Here is a 22,890-nt window from a genome sequence, read left to right as displayed (position 1 = left end):
TGGCTTCCCCACCCCCCAGCCCTTCAGCCCCCTATAAAACAACCCTGCCCCTCTGAGCGGCGCGGCCATTTTTCCTTTTCGTCCCGGCTGGCCTGCCCGGAGGCTCTTTCCTCTCAATAAAGCCTGAACTTAAGGAATTTCCTCTAGCCTGCGGTCCGGTTTTTTCCGAACGAGCTCAGTCTGTCTTCCCGCAGAGGGTAGGTCGGACAAATGGTGTCGGAAACCCGGGACGGGAGCTGGGGCCGTTGGCCCGGCCACGGCCCCCCTCCCCGACCTACCCAACACTGGCCCTGCCACCTCCACTTTCCGATTAAGGTAAGCCAAGTTTTTCTTGCTTTGCCTTCCCCCGCTTCCCGTCTCCTCTTCCTACGGCATGGTGCAGTTGCTCCCTCCGGCGTTCCGCACGGACTCCTTGCCTAGTCTCGGCCGAGCCAAGGTAGTCTTCCGTTCCGGCTCCAGGAGCCTTCCGAGGGACAGCCGCCAGACGGGGGACGCCCCTCTGACCGCTTCCCTTTCCCGTACTTAATTGTACTCTGGGGAATTTGCAACGAACGGGGACGCCTTTTCGTTGCATCTGCCCATCCGCGCCGGAGAGTCTGTAGCTGCGCCTGCCATGGGAAATTCGGAGTCCAAAATACCTCTGAGCACCCCCCTTGGGTGCTTGCTGCGAATTTTACCAAATTGGGATATTCCCAAACCCTCAGAAAGAAAAAGCTTATTTTCCTGTCCCAGGTGGCTTGGCCCCAATACAAACTCAGTAACCAGTCACATTGGCCCCCGACTGGCACTTTTGATTTCAACACCCTCCGAGATCTCGACGATTTTTGTCGCCGCGCGGGCAAGGACAATGAAATTCCTTACGTCCAGGCTTTTTGGGACCTCCGTACCCACCCCAACCTATGTTCTTCCTGCTCCACCTACCAAATCCTCTTATCTCGAACCCCCCATAAATCTTCCTCCACTACCTCTCCCCCACCCTACTCCTCACCGGAGGATCTGCCTGAACATCTGTCCTCTCCTGCCAATCTCAGCAACCACTCGCCATCAACGGCACGCCCTTCCCCCACTCCCTCTGCACCTCCTACCTCAGAGGCCATGTCTCGCTCTCCCTCTACTCCCTCCGAGCCCCCTCCCTCAGAGGCTGCACTTCCTCTTGCCTCTCCGGTGGCGGCCCACACCCGCTCCCACCAGCCAGCTATCCTGGCCCCACTCCGAGAAGTAGCAGGCGCAGAAGGTTTAATCAGGGTCCATGTTCCTTTCTCACTCCAAGATCTGTCCCAAATTGAGAAATGTTTAGGATCCTTCTCAGCTGACCCATCCACCTATATTAAAGAATTCCAATACCTCACTCAAGTATAAGAAGCCCTAGTCCGGTACACTCGACTAGATCCAGCCTCCCAAAATGGGGCCACTGTATTAGCCTCCCATTTTATCTCCCAATCAGCACCCGACATAAGAAAGAAACTAAAGAAAGCAGAAGAGGGGCCAGAGACTCCCATCCAAGACCTGGTAAAAATGGCCTTTAAAGTATTCAATGCCAGGGAAGATGCGGCTGAGGCTGCCCGCCAAACTCGCATGAAGCAGAAGGCTGCCCTCCAGACCCAAGCCCTAGTGGTGGCTCTAAGGCCGGCAGGGAACCAGAAGCCCAAGGCCGAAACCCATGCCCCTCCAGGGGCATGTTTCAAATGTGGAAAGGAAGGACACTGGTCCCGAGCCTGTCCACAACCATGGCCACCAACTAAGCCTTGCCCTGTCTGTCGGCTCCCGGGACACTGGAAGTCAGACTGCCCCAGCTTCCCCAGGGTGCCGGTTCCTCAAAACAGACACACTGGCGTTACGTAGCCGGCGGTCACCCTCAGTAGGGAGGAGCCTGCTTGCCAGGAGCCGACCTCCGAGGGAGCTCCGTTCCCCAGTCTACTAGGGCTGCTAGATGACTAGCGGGGCCCTGGCTTTCCGACTCCGGTTACCCTCGCCGAGCCTAGGGTCACAAGACATGGGGGCTACCTACTCCGCACTTCCTTCTCATTCTGGCCGTCTCACTCCTTCCCAGGTCTCGGTCATGGGAATCGACGGGACCCCGAGTATCCCCTATCAAACCCCACCACTCATGTGCTCATATAACTCCACTCCCTTCACCCACTCCTTTTTAGTAATCCCCACCTGCCCAGTTCCCCTTCTGGGGCGAGACATCCTTTCAAAGCTGAAGGCCGTCATAACCTTCCCCACCGCCAGCCCACACAGCCTTTTTCTCCTAGCCCTCAATACTCTGCCTCAGAACTCCAGACCCTCCAGTCTACCCCCGGGGTACGGTTCAAGGATGACTGGGCCTTCAAGCATAACCTCCTCATCCTCCCTGAAAAGCAAAGGTACCAGATAATCCAAGACATCCATAATTCACTCCACATTGGGCCTAAAGCCTTATACCGATTCCTCAACCCACTTTTTCACCCCCACCGCCTCCTCAGTACCATACAGGAAGTCCAGTCCTCATGTACTGTCTGCGCAAAAACTAATTCCCAGGGTTCCTGTCATCCCCGGCGCCAGCTTCATCAGCTACGCAGGTTCCTACCTGGCCAAGACTGGCAAATTGATTTCACCCATATGCCAAAGAACAAACAGTACCGGTATCTGCTAACCATTGTTGACACCTTTTCAGGCTGGATTGAAGCCTCTGAGTCTGCCGGGACAGTAGCCACTCATCTCATTCAAGACATCATCCCACGCTTTGGACTCCCAGCTACCATACAGTCAGACAACGGCCTAGCCTTTATCTCCAAAGTCACTAATGCCGTTTCTACCTCTCTAGGAATTCAGTAGAAGCTACATGCCGCCTACCATCCCCAGTCCTCTGGTAAGGTAGAACGGGCCAATGGCCTAATAAAGGAGCATCTGACCAAGCTCATGCTTGAGCTCCGCCAATCCTGGGTAACCTTACTTCCTATCGCCCTCACCAGAGTAAGAGCAAGCCCCCGGGGCCCATCACAGCTTAGCCCATTTGAGCTGCTGTATGGTTGCCCCTTCCTGCTTTCAACTCCCCCACCGCCAGAGACTACTCCTCTAGACGGCTACCTCCCCTACTTTACTCAGGATTAGGAGGAGGGGCACTAGTCCACTCTCACCTGGCCATAGCCCGACTGACCTCACAACTCCAAGCGGCTATTGATGACTCTACTGAGTCTTTAGCATCACTCCAACGACAGATCACCTCAGTTGCCCAAGTTGCCTTGCAGAACCGAAGAGCCCTGGACCTGCTCACTGCTGAACGAGGAGGGACCTGTATCTTCCTACAGGAAGAGTGCTGTTACTACATCAATGAATCCGGCCTAGTAGAAACCCGAATCGAGAGCCTCCAGAAACTCAAAACTAACCTGCAGAGTCAGAAGTTCTCGGCTGAAGCCACGGCGTGGTGGTCTTCCTCTATGTATACCCTCTTGTCCCCATTGCTTGGGCCCCTAGTAGCTGTTTGCTTAATCTTACTTATTGCTCCTTGCTTTCTACAGTTCCTATAGCGGCGCTTTCAAGAACTGACTCGAGTCACCATCCACCAGATGCTGCTCCAACCCTACCCTGAACGAGTGCAAGGAACAGACCTCTCCCCGAACATCCAGGCTCGTTAAGAAAAGAGACCTCTTCAGAACCCCCATCGACCCTTGTCAGCAGGAAGTAGCTAGAGAGACAACCGACGCCCCTGACCCCCTCTTTTTCTTTTCTTTAAGGAGTCGGGAATGTTTGGAAAACTCTGCCCCTACCGCAAAATCTCTCTCTCTTTCCCTCCCCCACAAAGAGGCTCCCTTATCTCTCACTTTACATACCGGCCCTAGCCCTCCCGCCGCCCAGCTTCCCGCCCAGCAGTTCAAACTGACCAACAGTTGCCCACCACCTCGGCTTTTGGCTTCCCCACCCCCCAGCCCTTCAGCCCCCTATAAAACAACCCTGCCCCTCTGAGCGGCGCGGCCATTTTTCCTTTTCGTCCCGGCTGGCCTGCCCGGAGGCTCTTTCCTCTCAATAAAGCCTGAACTTAAGGAATTTCCTCTAGCCTGCGGTCCGGTTTTTTCCGAACGAGCTCAGTCTGTCTTCCCGCAGAGGGTAGGTCGGACAACAACATGCAAGGATTCAAATTGTAGTAGGCTTCAATGAAAGGTGGTTGTTAGGAGAATGGTCCTTTCACTAGAAAATACACTCCATGAAAGCAGGCCTGTGTCTACTTTTACTGCTGGGTAAAATGTGTTTCTGGCACATGGGAGAGGCAAGAATTATTCGTTGAATGAGTGTTGATATGGTCGTTCCAAGGATGCGATGCAAATTTCTGAACTTGGTCTCTTTAGGAAAACTAAGTCATGACCAAGATTTTCTTTTTCCTTTTTTTCTTTTTTTTGGCACTGAGTTTTGTTCTTGTCGCCCAGGCTGGAGTGCAGTGGCACAATCTCGGCTCACTGCAACCTCCACCTCCTTGGGTTCAAGTGATTCTCCTACCTCAGCCTCTCAAGTAGCTGGGACTGCAGATGTACGCCACCACGCTTGGCTAATTTTGTATTTTTAGCAGAGATGGGGTTTCATCATGTTGGTCAGGCTGGTCTCAAACTCCTGACCTCAGGTGATCCACCTGCCTCAGCCTCCCAAAGTGTTAGGATTGCAGGTGTGAGCCATAGCACCTGGCCGATGACCAAGATTTTCTGCCTTTTACAACTTGTGGCACACTCTCTCCTAATTATTTCATATAATCCTTATAATCATCTTGTGTTGTGGCTGCGCGAAGTGGTGTTCCTTCTTTATAGGGAGGTTCAGAGAGGTGAAACGCCGTGCTTAGGGTCCCACAGTAAATGCCAGAGACCAGTTCTTTTGGACCTAAGTCCAGTTCTCTTCTAGTTTCCTCCACTCTCAACACACCAAAGGAGGTCCAGAGATTGCTGACTAAATGGATCAAGTTCGGATCCCCCATCTGCTGTTAAGTTTTTTTTTTGTTTTTAAGAGATGGGGGTCTCACTAGTTGCCCTGGCTAGAGTGCAGTGGCATGATCACGGCTCACTGCAGCCTCGACTTCCCAGGCTTAAGCGATTCTCCCACCTCAACATCCAGAGTAGCTTGGGCAGCAGGCACATGCCACCATACCTTGCTAATTTTTCAATTTTTTTGTAGCGATAGTGTCTTGCTATGTGCTCAGGCTGGTCTTGAACTCTTGGATTCAAGCGATCCTCCCACTTCAGCCTCCCAAAGTGCTCGGATTATAAGCGTGAGCCACAGTCCCCAGCCAAGGGGTGAAGTTCTGATTGGCCCCCACTTGTTTTTGTTTGTTTTTTTCTTTTTGAAAGTGAGTTTCACTCTTTTTGTCCAGGCTGGAGTGCAATGGCATGATCACCACAACCTCCACCTCCCAGGTTCAAGCTATTCTCCTGCCTCAGCCTCCAGGGTAGCTGGGATTACAGGTGTGCGCCACCACACCCAGCTAATTTTTGTATTATTCGTAGACATGGGGTTTCTCCATGTTGGCCAGGGTGGTCTCCAACTCCTGACCTCAGGTGATCCACTCGCCTTGGCCTCCCAAAGTGCTGGGATTATAGGCATAAGCCACTGCGCCCAGCTGGTCCCCACTTCTAAATGCTGAGGACCTCCTGATCCAAGTACCTCTTCTTTTCCTTGATTTCCTTCCCAGGTGGTCTCATCCAGTGTCCTGGCTTTCAATACCACCCGTGTGCTGGTGGTGTTCACACTGATATTTCTGTCCCCAGCCTCTTCCCTGAACTCCATTCATGCATATGTAGTTGCCTACTTGACCCGTCCATCTTTTCTATCTAGGCATCTCACACTTTACATGATCTACCCTTAACTCCCACCTCCCTCTTCATCAAGAAGCAGATCACAGCTCCACCTTGCAGTTGTATCTAGCAGATGACTACCATTAGAATTATCCCTAGGCTGGGTGTGGTGGCTCACTCCCATAATCCCAACACTTTGGAAGGAGGATCACTGGAGCTCAAGAGTTAAAGACTAGCCCAGGCAGCATATGGAGGCCCTGTCTCAAAAGAAAGAAAGAAAAATAAACAAATAAATTGGGTCAGGTGCAGTAGCTCTTGCCTGTAATACTAGCACTTTCGGAGGCCAAGGTGGGCAGACCACTTGTGGTCAGGAGTTGGAGACCAGCCTGGCCAACACAGTGAAACCCCATATCTACTGAAAATACAAAAAAATTAGCTGGTGTGGTGGCATGCGCCTGTAATCCCAGCTACTGTGGAGGCTGAGGCAAGAGAATTGCTTGAACTTGGGAGGTGGAGGTTGCAGTGAGCTGAGATGGTACCATTGCACTCCAGCCTGGGCTACAGAGTAAGAGTCTGTCTCAAAATAATAATAATAATAATTAACAAATCATAAAAATAGCCAGGTGTAGTGGCTCACTCCTGTAATCCCAGCACTGTGGGAGGCTGAGGTGGATAGATCACCTGAGGTCAGGAGTTTGAGACCAGCCTGGCCCACACAGGGAAACCCCATCTCTACTAAAAATGCAAAAAATTAGCCAGCGTGGTGGCGCACACCTGTGATCCCAGCTCCTCAGGAGGCTGAGGCAGGAGAATCGCTTGAACCCAGGAGGTGGAGGTTGCAGTGAGCCAAGGTCATGCCATTGCACTCTAGCCTGGGCAATAAGAGCAAAACTCCGGCTCAAAAATAAATAAATACATACAAGAAAATAAATCATAAAAATAAAGAAATTATCCCTGACTCTTTCGCATCTCTCACCCCCTTCCACATCCAGTTTTGTTGGCTCGACCACCAGTGTATATCCAGAATCCAGCTATCTCTCCCCACTTCCATGTCCTCTGCCCTGTTCCAAGCCACCGCCGTCTCTAGCTTGGACTACGGTAGTAGCCTCTTCTCTGGTCTCTCCGCATCTGCTCTTGTCCCTCTCCAGCTGATTCTGCACCACAAGCCAGAAGGATTCTGATAAAACCTGTCAGATGCTGTCCCTCATCCGGTCAAAGCTTTCTGAAAGCCTCTTATCTTATTGCATTCCGAGTCAATGCTAGACTTACAATAGTCTTCCACCTCCTGTGATCTTTCCTCCTTTACGCAATCAGCTCCACACCTGTTCCCTCCTCCAGGGCCTCTGAAATTGCCTCTGCCGCTCCCTCAAGCCCCTCAGCTCTCTGCTTCAGGTCAGATTCTGGCCTATTTACTTGCTTGGTTTGTTTGTCTTCCCGGCTAGAACCTGTGCTCCGTGAAGGCCTCTGTGAAAGGCATAGACTTAGTTTTTTTCCCTGCTTTATTTCCAGTATCTGAAACAGTTTTGGTCAGGCACAGTGGTTCATGCCTGTAATCCCAGCGCGTTGGGACCCCGAGGTGGGAGCATTGCTTGAGCCCAGGAGTTCAAGACTAGCCCGAACAACTTAGAGGGACTCAGTCTCTGCCAAAAATACAAAAAGGAGCCATGCATGGTGGCATGCATTTGTAGTCTCAGCTATCCTGGAAGCTGTGGCGGGAGGATTGCTTAAGCCCAGGAGGTTGAGACTGCAGTGAGCCAAGGTTGTGCCACTGCTCTCCAACCTGGGTGACACAGTGACCCAGTCTCTCTTTCTTTCTCTTTTTCTCTCTTTCTCTCTCTCTCTCTCTCTCTTTCTTTCTTTTTGAGATGGAGTCTCACTCTATCACCAGGCTAGAGTGCAGTGGCAGGATCTTGGCTCACGGAAACCTCTGTCTCCCAGGTTCAAGCAATTCCCCACCTGAGCCTCCTGAGAGTGGCTGGGATTACAGGCGAGTGCTACCATGCCAGGTGAATTCTTTTATTTTTTAATTTTTAGTAGAGACAGGATTTCGCCATGTCGCCAAGGCTGGTCTCAACTCCTGACCTCAAGTGGTCTGCCTGCCTCAGCCTCCCAAAGTGCTGGGATTACAGGTGTGAGCCACTATGCCCAGCCTATTATTTATTTTTATTTTTTGAGACAAAGGTCTCTCTTTATTGCCTACTGGAGTGCAGTGGTGCAAACATGGCTTACTGCAGCCTCCACCTTCTGGGCTCAAGCAATCCTCTCACCTCGGCCTCTTAAGGAGCTAGGACTACAAGTGTGTTCTACCACGCCCGGCTAATTTTTAAGTATTTTGTAGACACAGGGGTCTCACTATGTTGCCCAGGGTGGTCCTGAACTTCTAAGCTCAAGTGATCTGCCTGCCTCGGCCTCCCAGTGTGTCAGGATTATAGATGTGAGCCGACTGCACCCGGCCAGGACTTTTTCCATGGCAGTTAAAACCACAAGGTAAAGATTGAGAGATTTTAAAAAATGTATTATATAAAAAGGATTGTGTCTCAACAGCTGGAATACAAACAGAATGAAACAAAAATTCAACAAATATGTATTCGGTTTTGCTGCTTATTGCTCAGAGCAAAGTCAGGGACGTTAAGCAGCAGAAAGAACCCACGTCTCGTATTTAATGCTAAGCCGCTGTCATCACCCCAACTGATCTATTGTTCACAGATTATGGTTTCTCTGGCACCTAAAATATACACACCCTCCATCCCTATATATAAGTGTCAAGAGTCCTTAATCATCTCCTGTGTAGGGCAGGTTACATTTCCCAAACAATGAGCACAATTTCTCCCTCAAGAAAACTTGTTATTGTAAGATTTGAGAGACTGGATTGTGTAATACAAAACAGAGATGCGGAGAGGGGTGTTTTCTGGTTCAAGAGGAAGGATGACTTGATTGACTGTAAAAATAAGGTCTGCATGCCATGAGTCGGCCTGAACTCACCTGTGTACCTCTTTTTCAAACAGACCTGAGGTTAAAAACTGGCCAGCAGCCAGGTGCAGTGGCTCATGTTTGTAATCTCAGCACTTTGGGAGGCCAAGGCTGGAGGATCTCTTGATCCTAGGAATTTGAGACCAGCCTGGGCGACAGAGCGAGACTCCATCTCAAAAATTTTTTTTTAAGAGATGGAGTCTCGCTCTGTCGCCCAGGCTGGAGTACAGTGGCACTATCTCAGCTTACAGCAACATCTGCTTCCTGAGTTCAAATGATTCTCCTGCCTCAGCCTCCTGAGTAGCTGGGATTACAGGCATGTGCCACCATGCTTGGCTAGTTTTTGCATTTTTGATAGAGACAGGGTTTCACCATGTTGGCCAGATGGTCTCAAACTCCTGACCTTAGTTAGGTGGTCTGCCTGTGTAGGCCTCCTAAACTGTGGGGATTATAGGCATGAGCCACTGTGCCTGGCCTGTCTCTACAAAAATTTTTTAAAAAACAGCTGGCTTGGTGGCACACACTTGTAATCCTCCTTGCTCCTTGAGAGGCTGAGGTGAGAGGATCACTTGACCCTGGGAGGTTGAGGCCACAGTGAGTTATGAGTGCACCACTGCACTCCAGCCTGGGCAAAAGAGCAAAACCTCGTCTCTCTCTCTCTCTCTCTCTCTCCTTTTTTTTTTGAGATGGAGTCTAAATCTGTTGCCCAGGCTGGAGTGCAGTGGCACTATCTCGGCTCACTGCAACCTCTGCCTCCTGGGTTCAAGCAATTCTCCTGTCTCAGCCTCCTGAGCAGCTGGGATTATGGGCACCCACCACCACACCCAGCTAATTTTTTTTTTTTAATTTTTGTATTTTTAGTAGAGATGGGATTTCACCATGTTGGCCAGGCTGGTCTGGAACTCCTGACCTCAAGCGATTCACCCACCTCGGCCTCCCAAAGTGCTGGCATTACCAGCATGAGCCACTGCATCTGACCGACGCTGTCTCTTAATGAACAAAAAAACAAAACTGACTAGTCCCTTCATAGCTGTTTGAACTTAGGTATAAGTCACCTGGACCCCTTTGAATCTTGGGTCCTGTTAAAAGATGCTACAGCCTCACAGAGAGGCTGTGAAAAATGGAAGGATATGCTTTTCGGTTAGTTTTGTTAGCATAATTATTGTTTCCCTTCTTACCTGGCCAAACGATCCCAGCAAACCCGGTCACCGCCTAGCCCCATACCTTGGCTGGTGCAATTCCTTCTTCCTAGGCTGTCCTTTGAATTTTTTTTTTTTTTTTTTTGAAGGTGAGGTTTCACCATGTTGGCCAGGCTGGTCTTGAACTCCTAACCTCAGGTGATCCACCCACCTTGGCCTCCCAAAGTGCTAGGATTACAGGTGTGAGCCACCGCGCCCGGCCAATGTCCTTTGAATTTTTGTATGCTCTATGCTGACCTGTAAAGTTCTGCTCAAATGCCACCTCTTCCAAATGTCTTCCTGGATGCACCAGTCAGAAGTAATTTCTCCGAGCTCTTATCTTATCAACCCTCTCTGTTACAGCAGTTAGCACAAACTGCTTCCAACACCATGCTGCCAGCATTCCTGAGAATGGCACCACCTCCAGCAGCTGCTCAAGCCCCAAGCCAGGCTCGTTCCAAAGGCCTCACCCTTCATCACCTTTAAAGCCGTCTGTGTTTGCCCATCTCCGGTTCATCTTCCACAGTGATCCTTTTCAAAGACACACCTAAAGCCACAGTGATGCCCCAAGCCCTAATGGCTCCAGATTAGCCTAGGTGTGCCCGCCCTATCTCTACAGCTTCATCTTTGTTTTTTGACATATCATTCATGTGCCATAAAATTCACCCTTTTAAATTGTACACTTCAGTGATTTCTCTTTTTCGTTTTCCTTGTTTCTTTTTTTTTTTTTTTTTTGAGACAGAGTTTTGCTCTTGTTACCCAGGCTGGAGTGCAATGGCGTGATCTTGGCTCACCGCAACCTCCGCCTCCTGGGTTCAGGCAATTCTCCTGCCTCAGCCTCCTGAGTAGCTGGGACTACAGGCACGCGCCACCATGCCCAGCTAATTTTTTGTATTTTTAGTAGAGATGGGGTTTCACCATGTTGACCAGGATGGTCTCGATCTCTTGACCTCGTGATCCACCTGCCTCGGCCTCCCAAAGTGCTGGGATTACAGGCTTAGCCACCGCACCCAGCCTCCTTGTTTCTTTTTTTAAATTTACAGATGTACTTTTTGCTTTTGTATGTGTTTTTTTGAACTAATATATGATTATATAGAGAGAGGATTAGATAATCCTCTCTCTATATAATCATATATTAGTTCATAGAATGAGTGCCTAAAGAATATCTTACCACTCAGTTATTTCCATATATATATATATATATATATATAACTATATCTTAGTTGATAATCGGAGGAATGCCTAGAGCAGACACGGTACAGAACATGAATTAAGGAATAACCAGCTTATAGTTGGAGGAATGTCTGGAGCAGACACAGTGCAGAGCATTATTTAAGGGAAAAACAGTTATACCAGGACAAGAATCCATGGCCCAGGCGGCAGCGTTCAGTATCATAAAGATACCTGCTCTATGGCAGGCTTGGGGCAAGAACCACTCCTCCCGATAAAGGAGTTGTAGGACCTTGCTCCAGTTCTTGTGGAGGGCTGCCCTCAGACCAGCAATCCCTCAAGCATCCCAGGGCTCAAAACCCTTCCGGATAATTGCACTTTGGTGACTGTGAACTTTATCAGCTCTTGTTACTGTGCCAGCTCAAAAAGCATTCCCCTACAGAACTCACTGGAAGCTGCCAGCAGGTAACGGTAGACCCTGACAGCTCTGTCACTGCTGTGACTTAAGCATCCTCCTATAGATCTTCTTAGGAGTACCAAGCCCATAGATAGAAGTATTGCACACTGCCCCCTCTTCACTATGCACGGCCCATCTCCATGCCTTGGTTACCTAATGGGGGTGGACCCCCCTTGTTTATTGCTCACTACTCTATCACTATCCTTAAACATGACTTTGGGGCCTCGCCTGTCTCTGCTTATAGGTGGAGTGGCCCCCCTGAGCCCAGCTGCGTTTTCCTTGTACTTCTGTGTCCTGCCTCTTTATTTCTCGGATCCTGTACCTCAGCACAGCCTAAGGGACACCCCATGACCCTGTGGGGTCATTAGCCCTATGCAAACCACCCTGACCAACATAGTGAGACCCCATCTCTACTAAGAAAATAAAAAAAAAAAAATTAGCTGGGTATGGTGGCATACACCTCTGTAATCCCAGCTACTTGGGAAGCTGAGACAGGAGAATTGCTTGAACTCAGGAGGCAGAGTTTGCAGTGAGCTGAGATTGCACCACTGCACTCCAGCCTGGGTGACAGAGTGAGACTATCTTAAAAGAAAAGAAAAGCAGTCTGTAATCTCTTAGTGCATTCACGTAAGAACAAAGCCAGCATGTATGGTGACTCCTGCCCATAACTGGGTCTCATTCTATCCCTATTACGAGGTATTTGTGCTTTCAATATAAATTATAAATCTAAACAGATGTGGAGTTTGTTTTCCCCCCAAAGCAGATTCCAACCAGCCTGAAACCAGCCAACACAAATAAATTGTGTGCTTAAGCCCGTTGTTTCCAGCAACATGTAAACTGTCGGGTTGCAGAGAGTTGCTTTGAAGGGGCGTCCCATTAGTGCTCCCAGCATGAGGGTTCAATTTAGGTGGCACATATTTGAACAGTGTGCTGGAAATTTGTGGCAAAGAAAAACACGCCTGGGGTGGGGGCAGTGGGGTCAGGAGGCCTTTATCAAATCGTACAGGATGCATTTAGGGGCTGCTGTCACAAGAGCACACACACACAAAATTAAGTGGCAGCCTTGAACTCAAGGAGAATTGTAGAATTCCTCAGCTAGCGAAATCATTTTGGGAATGCAAAGAGCGCTTTCAATGTTGTGTTTGTAAGGAAATGACAGTCACCAAGTGGAGAATGTCAGGTCCTCTGAGAAACCCTGTGGGCACTCATGTGCAGAAACTATTTACTTAACTGGAATTGGTTTCTGAAACAATTTGACTCTGCAGAGTCCCAAAGGGAGTGTGGCGAGTGTCTGGGACTTTCTTTCAGGTCAGGACTCAGCCTTTGCTAATCTCCAAAACTGATAAGGCCCCAGATTTCAGGGCGGATTCATTCCTCGCTGAACCAAAGTTTATGGTCCTGGTTGGGGCCCGAGGGAGATCTTGGCATTCCAAAGGCCTCGCCAGCTCCAAAGAGCCGACTTCTATCTGATAGATTAGTCACATGGGATCAAAGGTCCTGGCATGAGGCTCAGGAAGGGTGAAGGTGAGAGTAGAGGAGATGCCTAGGAGTGATGGATTAGAATATTTATCTCCAGAAAGACTCCAGCCACCTGACCGTTCTCATCAGGGCTGGAGGTAGATGGGGCTGATAATGGGGGAGAATTTTCATACCATTATCCTTAGGCAAATGATGGATTTTACCAAGTAGAGTAGGTCTGGAGACTCTTCCTTCTGTTGAGCACCATCCCCTAATCCTCTCCCCTAACCCAGACTCCATCTCTGCTCTTCATCTAAAGGATGCTTGGGCATTGGGAAGTAATGAGTCCAGAAGGGCTCAGCCAAGTGAGGTTGCCTGGTTCCAGTCTGGCTTTTCCATATGAATTAGACAAATGACTGAAAACACCCAGTGTTTATCCAGCACCCCCTCCACTCAAGGTGCAAGGATGCTGTGGTGCTCGTGCCAGTGGTGACGCAGTGTGCTGAAGCCCTTGGTGGCAAGGTTTGCAGGCATTCACATTCAGACCACTGGGATTGGTGGTTCTCCTCTGGCTAGGGCTGCTTTAAATGCTCCCTCTATGGTCTCTCCTCTCAGGTGGAGGAGGATGAGACAACAGGCAATACTGTGGGATGACGATGATGACGATGCTGATGATAACAGCAACATATATTTAATAGGAGCCAGGTATGTCAGGTAGAGTCTCAGCATTTTATGTACAATGTTTCAGTGCTTCTCACATTTAACATATATGTGAATCATTTAGAGATCCTGATAAAATGCAGAGGCCAGGTGTGGCAGCTCACATCTGTAATCCCAGCACTTTCGGAGACCAAGGTGGGCGGATCACCTGAGGTCAGAAGTTCAAGACCAGCCTGGCCAACATGGGGAAACCCTGTCTCTACTAAAAATACAAAAAAATTAGCCGGGTGTATTGGCAGGCACCTATAATCCCAGTTACTCCTCGGGAGGCTGAGATAGGAGAATTGCTTGAACCCAGGAGGGGGAGGTTTCAGTGAGCTGAGATCACACCACTACACTCTAGCCTGGGTAACAGAGAGCAAGACTCCATCCCTGAGCAGCTGGGACCGTAGGCACATGCCACTATGCCCAGCTAATTTTTTTTTTTGACAGAGTCTCACTCTGTTGCCCAGGCTGGAGTGCAATGGCACAATCTCGGCTCACTGCAACCTCTGCCTCCTGGGTTCAAGTGATTATCCTGCTTCGGCCTCCTGAGTAGCTGGGACTATAGGCGAGTGCCGCCACGCCCAGCTAATGTTTGTATTTTTAGTGGAGACAGGGTTTCACCATGTTGTCTAGGATGATCTCGATCTCTTGACCTCGTGATCTACCTACCTTGGTCTCTGCAACCGGCCTTAAATAGGCTATTTCAGAATAGTTTTAGATTTACAAAAAAGTTGCGAAGATAGTACAGAGGGTTTATCTAGCCTGCTGGATTTCTTACTGTTTTTCTAAACTGTTCATCCTACATTACTATGTACATTTATCAAGACGAATGAACCATTAGGATACACTGTTGTTAACTAAACTTTATGCTTTATTAAGATTTTGTTAGCTTTTCCCTTATCTGGTGGATTTACTTTTAAACTAAAAAAAAAAAAAACAAAAAAAAAAAACCTAAAAATAGAATGTTCATGGAAAACCATGATCAATTGCCAAATACAGTTCTAGCTCGATGCTGTTAGCAGTGGAATGACCTAAGCGTGGGGCCTGCTTTCTTTGTTAAAAAGGGAGATTGGCCCATGTTAGGTGTTAAAGACAGGCGAGCTCAAGCTGAGACTTTCTCCCGGCCAGATGGCATTGAACCAGTATGGTCATAGGAGTGGAATGGCTTTCTGACTATGAGATTCAGTGTTTAGTGCCCAGTCTGTGTGTCATCTAAAGTCAGCTTGGGTGGCACTCCTTGGGAGCCCCACTATGAGAAATATTGAATGGTCTGGCTGTGCCACATCCAGAGATGGCTGGAACCCCATATCTCAGGCTGCTGGGCTCCAAACCTGGAGCTTCCTTCTGCCCTTGAAGATGGGGTCAGGGCCGGGTGCCCCGATTGGTGGTGGTTGCGGGGGATGGGAGGCTGTGGGGAATGTCATTTGTTGGCTCTACAGTAACTCCCCCAGCTGTTTTGTCAAAGCCGGCAGGTGCTTAACAAGTGATGGGCAGAAAAGAGCACACTGCAGAATTCTGTCCCTAGCTCCTTGTCACAAATACAAGGGCCATTTATTTGCCCATCCTGGCCATTTATTTGCCCATCCTGTCGGTGAGATGCATGTTGCCCTACATTTAGTCAGTGAGGAGGTGGGAAGTGGCCGAAATGAACCTGCTTTCCCAACTGCCCTTTGCATAATGTCTGAACTTGTTCACATTCATTCCTTGAAAATGCTTCAAAGTGTTTTTTTTGTTTTATTAGTGTAGGTGATACTGCTTCCTGAAGCCAAGTCTTTGCTTTCCCATAGATATCTGCCATCCTCATTTCCAGGAGACTTCAGCCCACGACAAACTAACCAGGACGGCTCTCCTGCCCTGAGGAAATTTCACTCTGGAATAAGTCACTGTTGGCTCATCGGTCTGGACATCTAACCGGAGGTGATTCAAACTAGAATGTTTGCAAAATTGCTAGGTTCACCCCTAAGGATTGCCCTTCCTTTTTTTTTTTTGAGACGGAATTTTGCTCTTGTCACCCAGGCTGGAGAACAATGGCGCGATCTCAGCTCACCGCAACCTCCGCCTTCTGGGTTCAGGCAATTCTCCTGCCTCAGCCTCCTGAGTAGCTGGGATTACAGGCAAGCGCCACTATGCCCAGCTAATTTTTTGTATTTTTAGTAGAGACGGAGTTTCACCATGTTCACCAGGATGGTCTCGATCTCTTGACCTCGTGATCCACCCGCCTCGGCCTCCCAAAGTACTGGGATTACAGGCTTGAGCCACCACGCCCAGCCTGCCCTTCCTTTTCTTTTCTTTCCTTTCCTTTCCTTTTCCTCCCTCCCTCCTTCCCTCCCTTCCTCTCTCCCTCCCTTCCTTCCTTCTTTCCTTTCTTTCATTTCTTCCTTTTTCTTTCTTTTCTCTTGTTCTTTCTTTTTGGTGGGGGTGTGTGTGTTCTTTTTCTTTCTTTTTTTTGCCACAGGGTCACTCTGTTGCCCAGGCTGGAGTGTGGTGGTACAATCTCACTGTGCCTGTAATCCCAGCTACTCAGGAGGCTGAGGTGGGAGAGTCGCTTGAACCTGGGAGGCAGAGGTTTCAGTGAGCTAAGATTATATCACTACACTCTGCCTCCTGAGCTCAAGCAATCCTCCCACCTCAGCCCCCTCAAGTAGCTGGGACTGTAGGTGAGAGCCTTCACACCCAGCTAATGTTCTTTTTTTGTTTCGTTTTGTTTTTATTTAAAGATGGGGTTTCACCATGATGGCCAGGCTGGTCTTGAACTCCTGACCTCAGGTGATCCACCCACCTTGGCTTCCCAAAGTGCTAGGATTACAGGCGTGAGCCACCACACCCGGCCGTGGTTTTTTTTTTTTTTTTTTGGTAATTTTATTAAAGATGGGGTTTCACCATGTTGCCCAGGCTGGTCTTGAACTCTTGAGGTTAAGTGATCCACCTGCCTTGGCCTCCCAAGTGCTAGGATTACAGGTGTGAGTCACTGTGCCCAGGCTGTTTCTTTCTTCTTTTAATTATTGTTATTTTCTTTTATTAATTTTGAAAACAGAGACAGGGTCTCACTATGTTGCCCAGGCTGGTCTCAAACTCCTGCCCTCAAGCAATCCTCTCACCTCAGCCTCCCAAAGTGCTGAGATTACAGTCATGAGCCGCTGCTGCCTGCAGAACGGTTTATTCTGACCTGACCTACCGTAGAATTATTTTAGTTAGTCCAAGGAGGCAAGTGTTTGGGATAAAATTTTCTCCACATAGGGGCGCAATATCCCTAAAGAGGGAAGATGGGTTGGGTGCAGTGCTCATACCTGTAATCCCAGCACTTTGGGAGGGAGGCAGGCAGATTACTTTAGGTCAGGAGTTCAAGACCAGGCTGGCCAACATGGTGAAAACCAGTCTTTACTAAAAATACAAAAATTAGCCAGGTGTGGTAGCGGGTGCTTGTAATCCCAGCCACTTGGGAGGCAGAGGCAGGAAAATCGCTTGAACCTGGGAGGTGGAGGTTGCAGTGAGATCAGTCACTGTCCTCCATCCTGGGAAACAAAGTAAGACTCTGTTTAAATAAAAAAACAAATTTTTAAAAAGAAAGAAGATGGCTAGGACAAAAATAATAGACCAATCTATTTTCACTTTTAGAAATGAAAGAATTACAGATAAAAGTCTCACTCCCAAACTCTTTTTCCAGAGGTGGCAGCTCAGTTTGCTTTACATCCTTCCAGCCTGTCTCGCTAAGTATTTCCATAGCATTTCATTTTATGTGTGTAAAGGGGGAATGCTGCATAATCAGGATTGTACCAAATGTATCATGCTGACCCCCTTTTCACTCAGTAATATGTCTTGGGGACCCATCTCTGCTGTTAGATACAGACATAGCTCTTTTAAAATGGCTGCCTCAGCTGGCACAGTGGCTCGTGCCTGTAATCCTAGCACTTTGGGAGGCCAAGATGGAAGAATCACTTGAGGCTGGGAGTTTGAGACCAGCCTGGTCAACATATTGAGACACTGTCTTTATTTTTTATTTATTTTATTTTATTTATTGATTTAGAGATGGAGTCTCGCTCTGTCACCCAGATTAGAGTGCAATGGCGTGATCTCTACTCACTGCAACCTCCACCTCCTGGGTTCAAGGGATTCTTCTGCCTCAGGCACGCACCTCTATACCCAGCTAATTTTTTGTATTTTTAGTAGAGACAGGGTTTCACCATGTTGGCCAGGCTGGTCTCGAACTCCTGACCTTGTGATCTGCCCACCTCGGTCTCCCAAAGTGCTGGGATTATAGGTGTGAGCCGACCGCACCTGGCTGTCTTTATTTTTAAAAATTAAAAAATAAGAACAATAACCAAAAAAAAAAAAAAAAAAACCCTGCTGCCTTATCCCAGCCTGGGAAACATGGCAAGACCCTGACCCTACAAAAAATGTTTTTGAAAAATTAGCCAGGTATGGTGGCTCACGTCTGTGGTCCCAGCTTCTCGGGAGGCTGAGGTGAGAGGATCGCTTGAGCCCAGGAGATAGAGGCTGCAGTGAGCTGAGATCGCACCACTGCACTCTAGCCTGGGTGACAGAACAAGACTCATTCTCAGAAAACGAAAAACAAAAAGCTCCTGCTTGATATACCACATCTTTCACATTTTGTTCAAGCAGTCATGATTGGACGGTATTTCCGTTATTTCCCATCGTTTCCTATAATAAACGGTTCTCAGCACGCGTCTCTGTGCCTGCCTCCTTGTGCTCAGGCATAAGCGAAGTGCTGGCTGGTAGGAGGTGCTCATTTCTGGTTTTCAGAGGTCTTGCCAAATTACCCTTCAGAGCCTGTGTGTATGCTTTAGTGGGGAGGGGTGTCCATTCCTACTCTTTGGTGCTGTTTCTTTCTGGTTTCTTTTCCTCGCTAGCTGCAGAGTGGAACGGAGCCAAGGGGAGGGAGAGAGAAGTTCGTCTCTAGGTGTTCAAGGCCCTGGATGTGCCACTGCCGGCCTCTCCTCCGGAGGCAGTAAATGGCTGCTTTGTTCTTGGGTCAGTCCCTGAGCAGAATCAGAAGCAGAGACGTGTGAAGTGGACAAAAGGAGCCGTACACATCACCGAGCTGGATCCCACCCCTTGACCTGGAGAAGCTGTTAACTTTGTAGGAGTCGCACACACTCCAGTGCGACGGGGCATGGGGCGAGCGCCCACCCCGAACCCTGATATCATTAAGTTTTAAAAAAGAAAAGAAACATAACAAATAGCCCGACCCTCACTAACGGATGTAAAGAAAAGAAACCAAGCTGACTCTCAATCTAGGAGAAGCGGGAGGCACAGAGGGGGAAAGGGGTTTGGGGGAAACCCAGGATGGAAGGAAGGGGTTTGCAGTGGATCAGATCTGGACTGAAGAGAGGGGGACAGATGGGAAAGGGGAAAGAAAGGAGGGAAAGGAGAAAGAGTGAGGAAGGGGCCAGAAGAAAGTGACAAGGTAAGAAAAGGAAGGAAAGGGCTAGAGGAGGGAGGGGTGACTGAGAGCAGTTTCGGAGAGTAGGCTGCGTCCCAGTCTGTTTGTGATTAGCTCACAGCCCGGTGTAGAATGGAGTAAACAGAAACTTCCAGGCGTCCCCTCCGCCCCTCGCTGAGGCAAAGCAGAAATCAGATGCTCTGTGATTAATCGTGGAGGATTCAGGACACGACCACAAACGCTGTGTGGACTTGAAATTAACTGCCTGTTCCCAGTCCCCTTGCCAAAATGGGAGTGGGGGGTGGGACGTGAAGGGGTGCCCCCCCCCCCGCCTGCTGGGGGCCAGCATGGAATTCCCCCCGGCAGAGCTGGGAGTGACACTGACAGGCAATCGGCGGTGTCCAGAGCAGCAGGCAGCATCCGCGGGGGAGCGGGGCCGGCTGGGGGGCCCCAGGAGGGCTTCCTGGAACCCCAGCTCCACAGCCGCCTGCACCCTGACACAGACCAGATAAGAGTCCCGGCTGCATTATCAGAGCCCGGCAGAGCACCGGCCTCCCTGTACCAGAAGGAAGACTGGGGTTGCAGCAGGTCCTCAAGTCGATCTTCCCAGAGTGGGACGGGTGCCTGGTAGCCAGTGTGGATGGACTTTGCCGAGCCCTAGCTGGAGTCCGGGAGTCCCGGGCGAGATGGGAGCAGACGCTTGTTGGTAGCACCAGAGAAAGCAAGGCAGCTGCAAGGAGCAGGCGGGACTGCACTTGAGTGTCCAGACCTGCTCAATGGTGAGTGTGATGTGACTGATCCCCATGTGTGCCTGATGCTGCCTTGGGCAGACAGACTTCTGGAACTGGGGACACGGGAGGGTGCAGCCCCTTAACCACAGTCCACCTGGAGCTCCCAAGGCCAGGGGAGGGAGCCTGGGTTGAGGCTGAGATGGGATGACGGTATCGTGCTGTGAAGACTTGGGCAAGTTACTTGCCCTCTCCAGGCCTCCATATGTCCAATTCTAAAACAGTGGTTGAACGAGGTGATCTTTAAGACACTCTCATGATGACAGCTATTCCTTGTGCATCTGCTATACACCAGGTGCTGTACAGGCATTTTTGAAGCGTCAGCTCGGGAAATCCCCAGAAGCCCCCGGTGGGGTAGGTATGATTGGTATCCTCATTGTACACTGAGGAAACTGTAACCCAGAGAATCGAAATGACTTGCTGAGGTCACACAGCCCATCAGTGGCAGAAACGAGAATAAGACCCAGGTTCTTCCAACTTTGCTTTGGCTACACTCTCCTGCACGCCCCCCGTGTTCTGTATTTGGTATTCTGTGTTCCATGGTTCTGCAATTATCCCAAGCAGCAGGGGTGAAGGCGAAGGAGGTATGAATGAAGCATTACCTGCAGGACGGAGGCAGAGGTGGGGCAGAAGAAGTGGCAGGCTGACATCAGATGTGTCAGCCCAGGGTGGGGGCTGGCTGCCCTGGCATGGGGCAGGGGCTCCAGGCTTGAATGATGAGTGCCGGATGCAATTTCCTAGATTGGCTGCCTTGTAGGAGGCTCTCGGGGGCAAGAGAGAAGAGGGTTAATATGTCATCGGTGGAGAGAGCTGGGGGCGGGGAAAGTGGCATTTGCCTCAACTAGGTTTTGTTCCAATTTTATTTTGCCTTTGCAAAAAATCTGTTTCAAATCATTCTGGGCCCGTGCAGCGTTTTTGGACGAAACAGAATTGTGAAACACGCATTGCGCTTTCCACATGCCTCCCCTGGGGGAATCACATATTAATATTATCGTAAGCTATTTGCATATATATCCCTGCAGCTGTGGCTGGCAGCGGCCAAGAGATAAGAGACTGATAAAGTCAGCTCATGTCTCCTTGGCATGGAAAGGGAGGATGCAGGTTACACTCAGGGACCAGAAAACACACAGCAGGTGGGGAATCCCTGGGGTGCCAGGCATGGGCCAGAGTGAAAGGTCCCAGCACCCAGATGTGGCCTTTTCTTTTCTCTTTCCTTGGAAAATTCCATCCCGAAGCAGCTCTGTACTGATCCAGGCCTCCTTTCCTTTCAGGGACTGGCTGTGAACTGCCCCGGCCCCCCCTTCTGCCACACCACCCCCGTCAACCACCTTGGGGACAAGTCAGCCCTGAGTTGTAGTCTCAGCTCTGGGAGCAACTTGTCCAGAAGCCCCACCCCCAGCCCCAGGTAAACTGGGACAATTGATTACCCTACCCAGTTCCACCCTGGATTTTCTTTGTGACCTTGAGTAAGTCACTTCCCTTCTCTCAGCTTCCTCATCTTTAAAAACAAAGGGATTATTTTAGGAAAGCTCTAAATCTCTTTGCAGCCAGAATTCCATGAGATGGGTTGAAGAGCACTTAAATTCTGAACTGGGTGAGGATGAGTGAGAGTAAGATGAAGCTTGGAGTGAGGTGGCTCACACCTATAATTTTAGCACTTTGAGAGGCCAGGGCAGAGAGATCACATGAAGTCAGGAGTTCGAGATCAGCCTGGCCAACATGGCGAAACCTTGTCTTTACTAAAAATACAAAAATTATTAGCTGGCCGTGATGGTGTGTGCCTATAGTCTCATCTACTCAGAAGGCTGAGACAGGAGAATCACTTGAACTGGGGAGGCAGAGGTTGCAGAGAGCTGTGATCCTGCCACTGCACTCCAGCCTGGGCAACAGAGGGAGACTCCATCTCAAAAAAATGATAAAATAAAAAGAAGTTTGGAGAGGAGGAAAATCACCCCGCCACTTCCCTAGAGAAGTCCAGGAAGGCACTGGAGGAGGGTGGAATGAAGGTGGGCTTGGGGAAAAGGACTGATGGCCTGTGGTACCATCTGCATGGGTGTCAGTTATAATGACCCTATGGCCCTGCAGCTTCTGAGGAGCCTAATGGGCTGTTGAAAGTGTATTGTGATCTTGTGGCTCAAAGTTCGTGCTGAGTGATTTCATCCAGATGCCCACTGGTTGCTGAGGTCTTCCCCATCAGAACGTCAGTGCTCCCCCAATTCTTCCTGGAGAGCTCCAAAGGGGTATTTCACGTGCTTCGCAAACCAGTCTCCTGTTTTATTTTTTGAGACAGAGTCTCTCTCTGTTGCTCAGGGGGGAGTGCAGTGGTGCAATCTTGGCTCACTGCAACCTCTGTCTCCTGGGTTCAAGCAATTCTTCTGCCTCAGCCTCCTGAATAGCTGAATTACAGGCATGTGCCACCACACCCGGTTAATTTTTTTACTTTTTAGTAGAGACAGGGTTTTGCCATGTTGGCTAGGCTGGTCGCAAACTTCTGACCTCGGGTGATTCGCCTGCCTGGACCTCCCAAAGTGCCGGGATTACAGGTGGGAGCCATCGCGCCTGGTCCGGGCTCTTGGTTTGTTTGTCCTTCCTGCTTCCTCTGAGGCCATTTGGAGAAGCTTCCCTGCCCAGCACAGCGTCCATGGTGCCGGCTCTGTAAACTCCCAGCGCTTCTCACTGTTTAGTGCCTGAGATGAGATGCCCTGGGTTCTGGGCAGATGTGAAGAGACTGGCTTCCTCCTCAGCTTGGTGATGTTCTTAGCCATGTTGTCTCCACGCAGAGCGGTGGTGGAGTCAGCTTGTACCAGCTGTAAAAGCCGATGGACAGATTTTTAGGAATGAGGTGAACTGGATGCTAAACACAACCATTGTTAAAAATTAAATTATATGAGCTTATAATTAAATAAATTATATGAAAATCGAAGGTAATCAAGGCCAAGTGTGGTGGCTCACATCTGTAATCCCAGCATTTTGGGAGGCTGAGACAGGAGGATCATTTAAGCCCAAGAGT

The 22,890-nt window shown here is 49.5% G+C and overlaps 1 protein-coding gene and 1 long non-coding RNA gene across 8 annotated transcripts in view; both read left to right on the top strand.

The window, feature by feature from the left end:
• Positions 1–58: 58 nt before the first annotated feature.
• LOC144582504 (uncharacterized) lies at positions 59–4,026 on the top strand. The gene is made up of 2 exons (XR_013535253.1): positions 59–315; positions 2,657–4,026. It is a non-coding gene; the product is annotated as an uncharacterized LOC144582504 (long non-coding RNA).
• A 15,604-nt stretch (positions 4,027–19,630) lies between these two features.
• Positions 19,631–22,890, top strand: part of RIPOR3 (RIPOR family member 3) — a 101,676-nt gene continuing 98,416 nt past the window's right edge. For 6 of the 7 annotated variants that reach the window (XM_078371988.1, XM_054255453.2, XM_054255461.2 and 3 more), the window contains exon 1: positions 19,631–19,871. In XM_078371988.1, coding sequence (XP_078228114.1) covers positions 19,869–19,871 — 3 coding nt within the window. In that variant the 5' untranslated portion in view covers positions 19,631–19,868. Of the gene's footprint in view, positions 19,872–21,151; positions 21,286–22,890 lie in introns of all 7 variants that reach the window. The other variant, XM_054255459.2, reaches the window with a different exon arrangement.

The sequence above is a fragment of the Callithrix jacchus genome, chromosome 5, assembly GCF_049354715.1.
Source record: "Callithrix jacchus isolate 240 chromosome 5, calJac240_pri, whole genome shotgun sequence".
In the NCBI taxonomy this organism is placed as follows: Eukaryota; Metazoa; Chordata; class Mammalia; order Primates; family Cebidae; genus Callithrix; species Callithrix jacchus.
The sequence above is the reverse complement of the archived record's forward strand: the minus strand, read 5'-3'. Positions and strand labels throughout refer to the sequence as shown.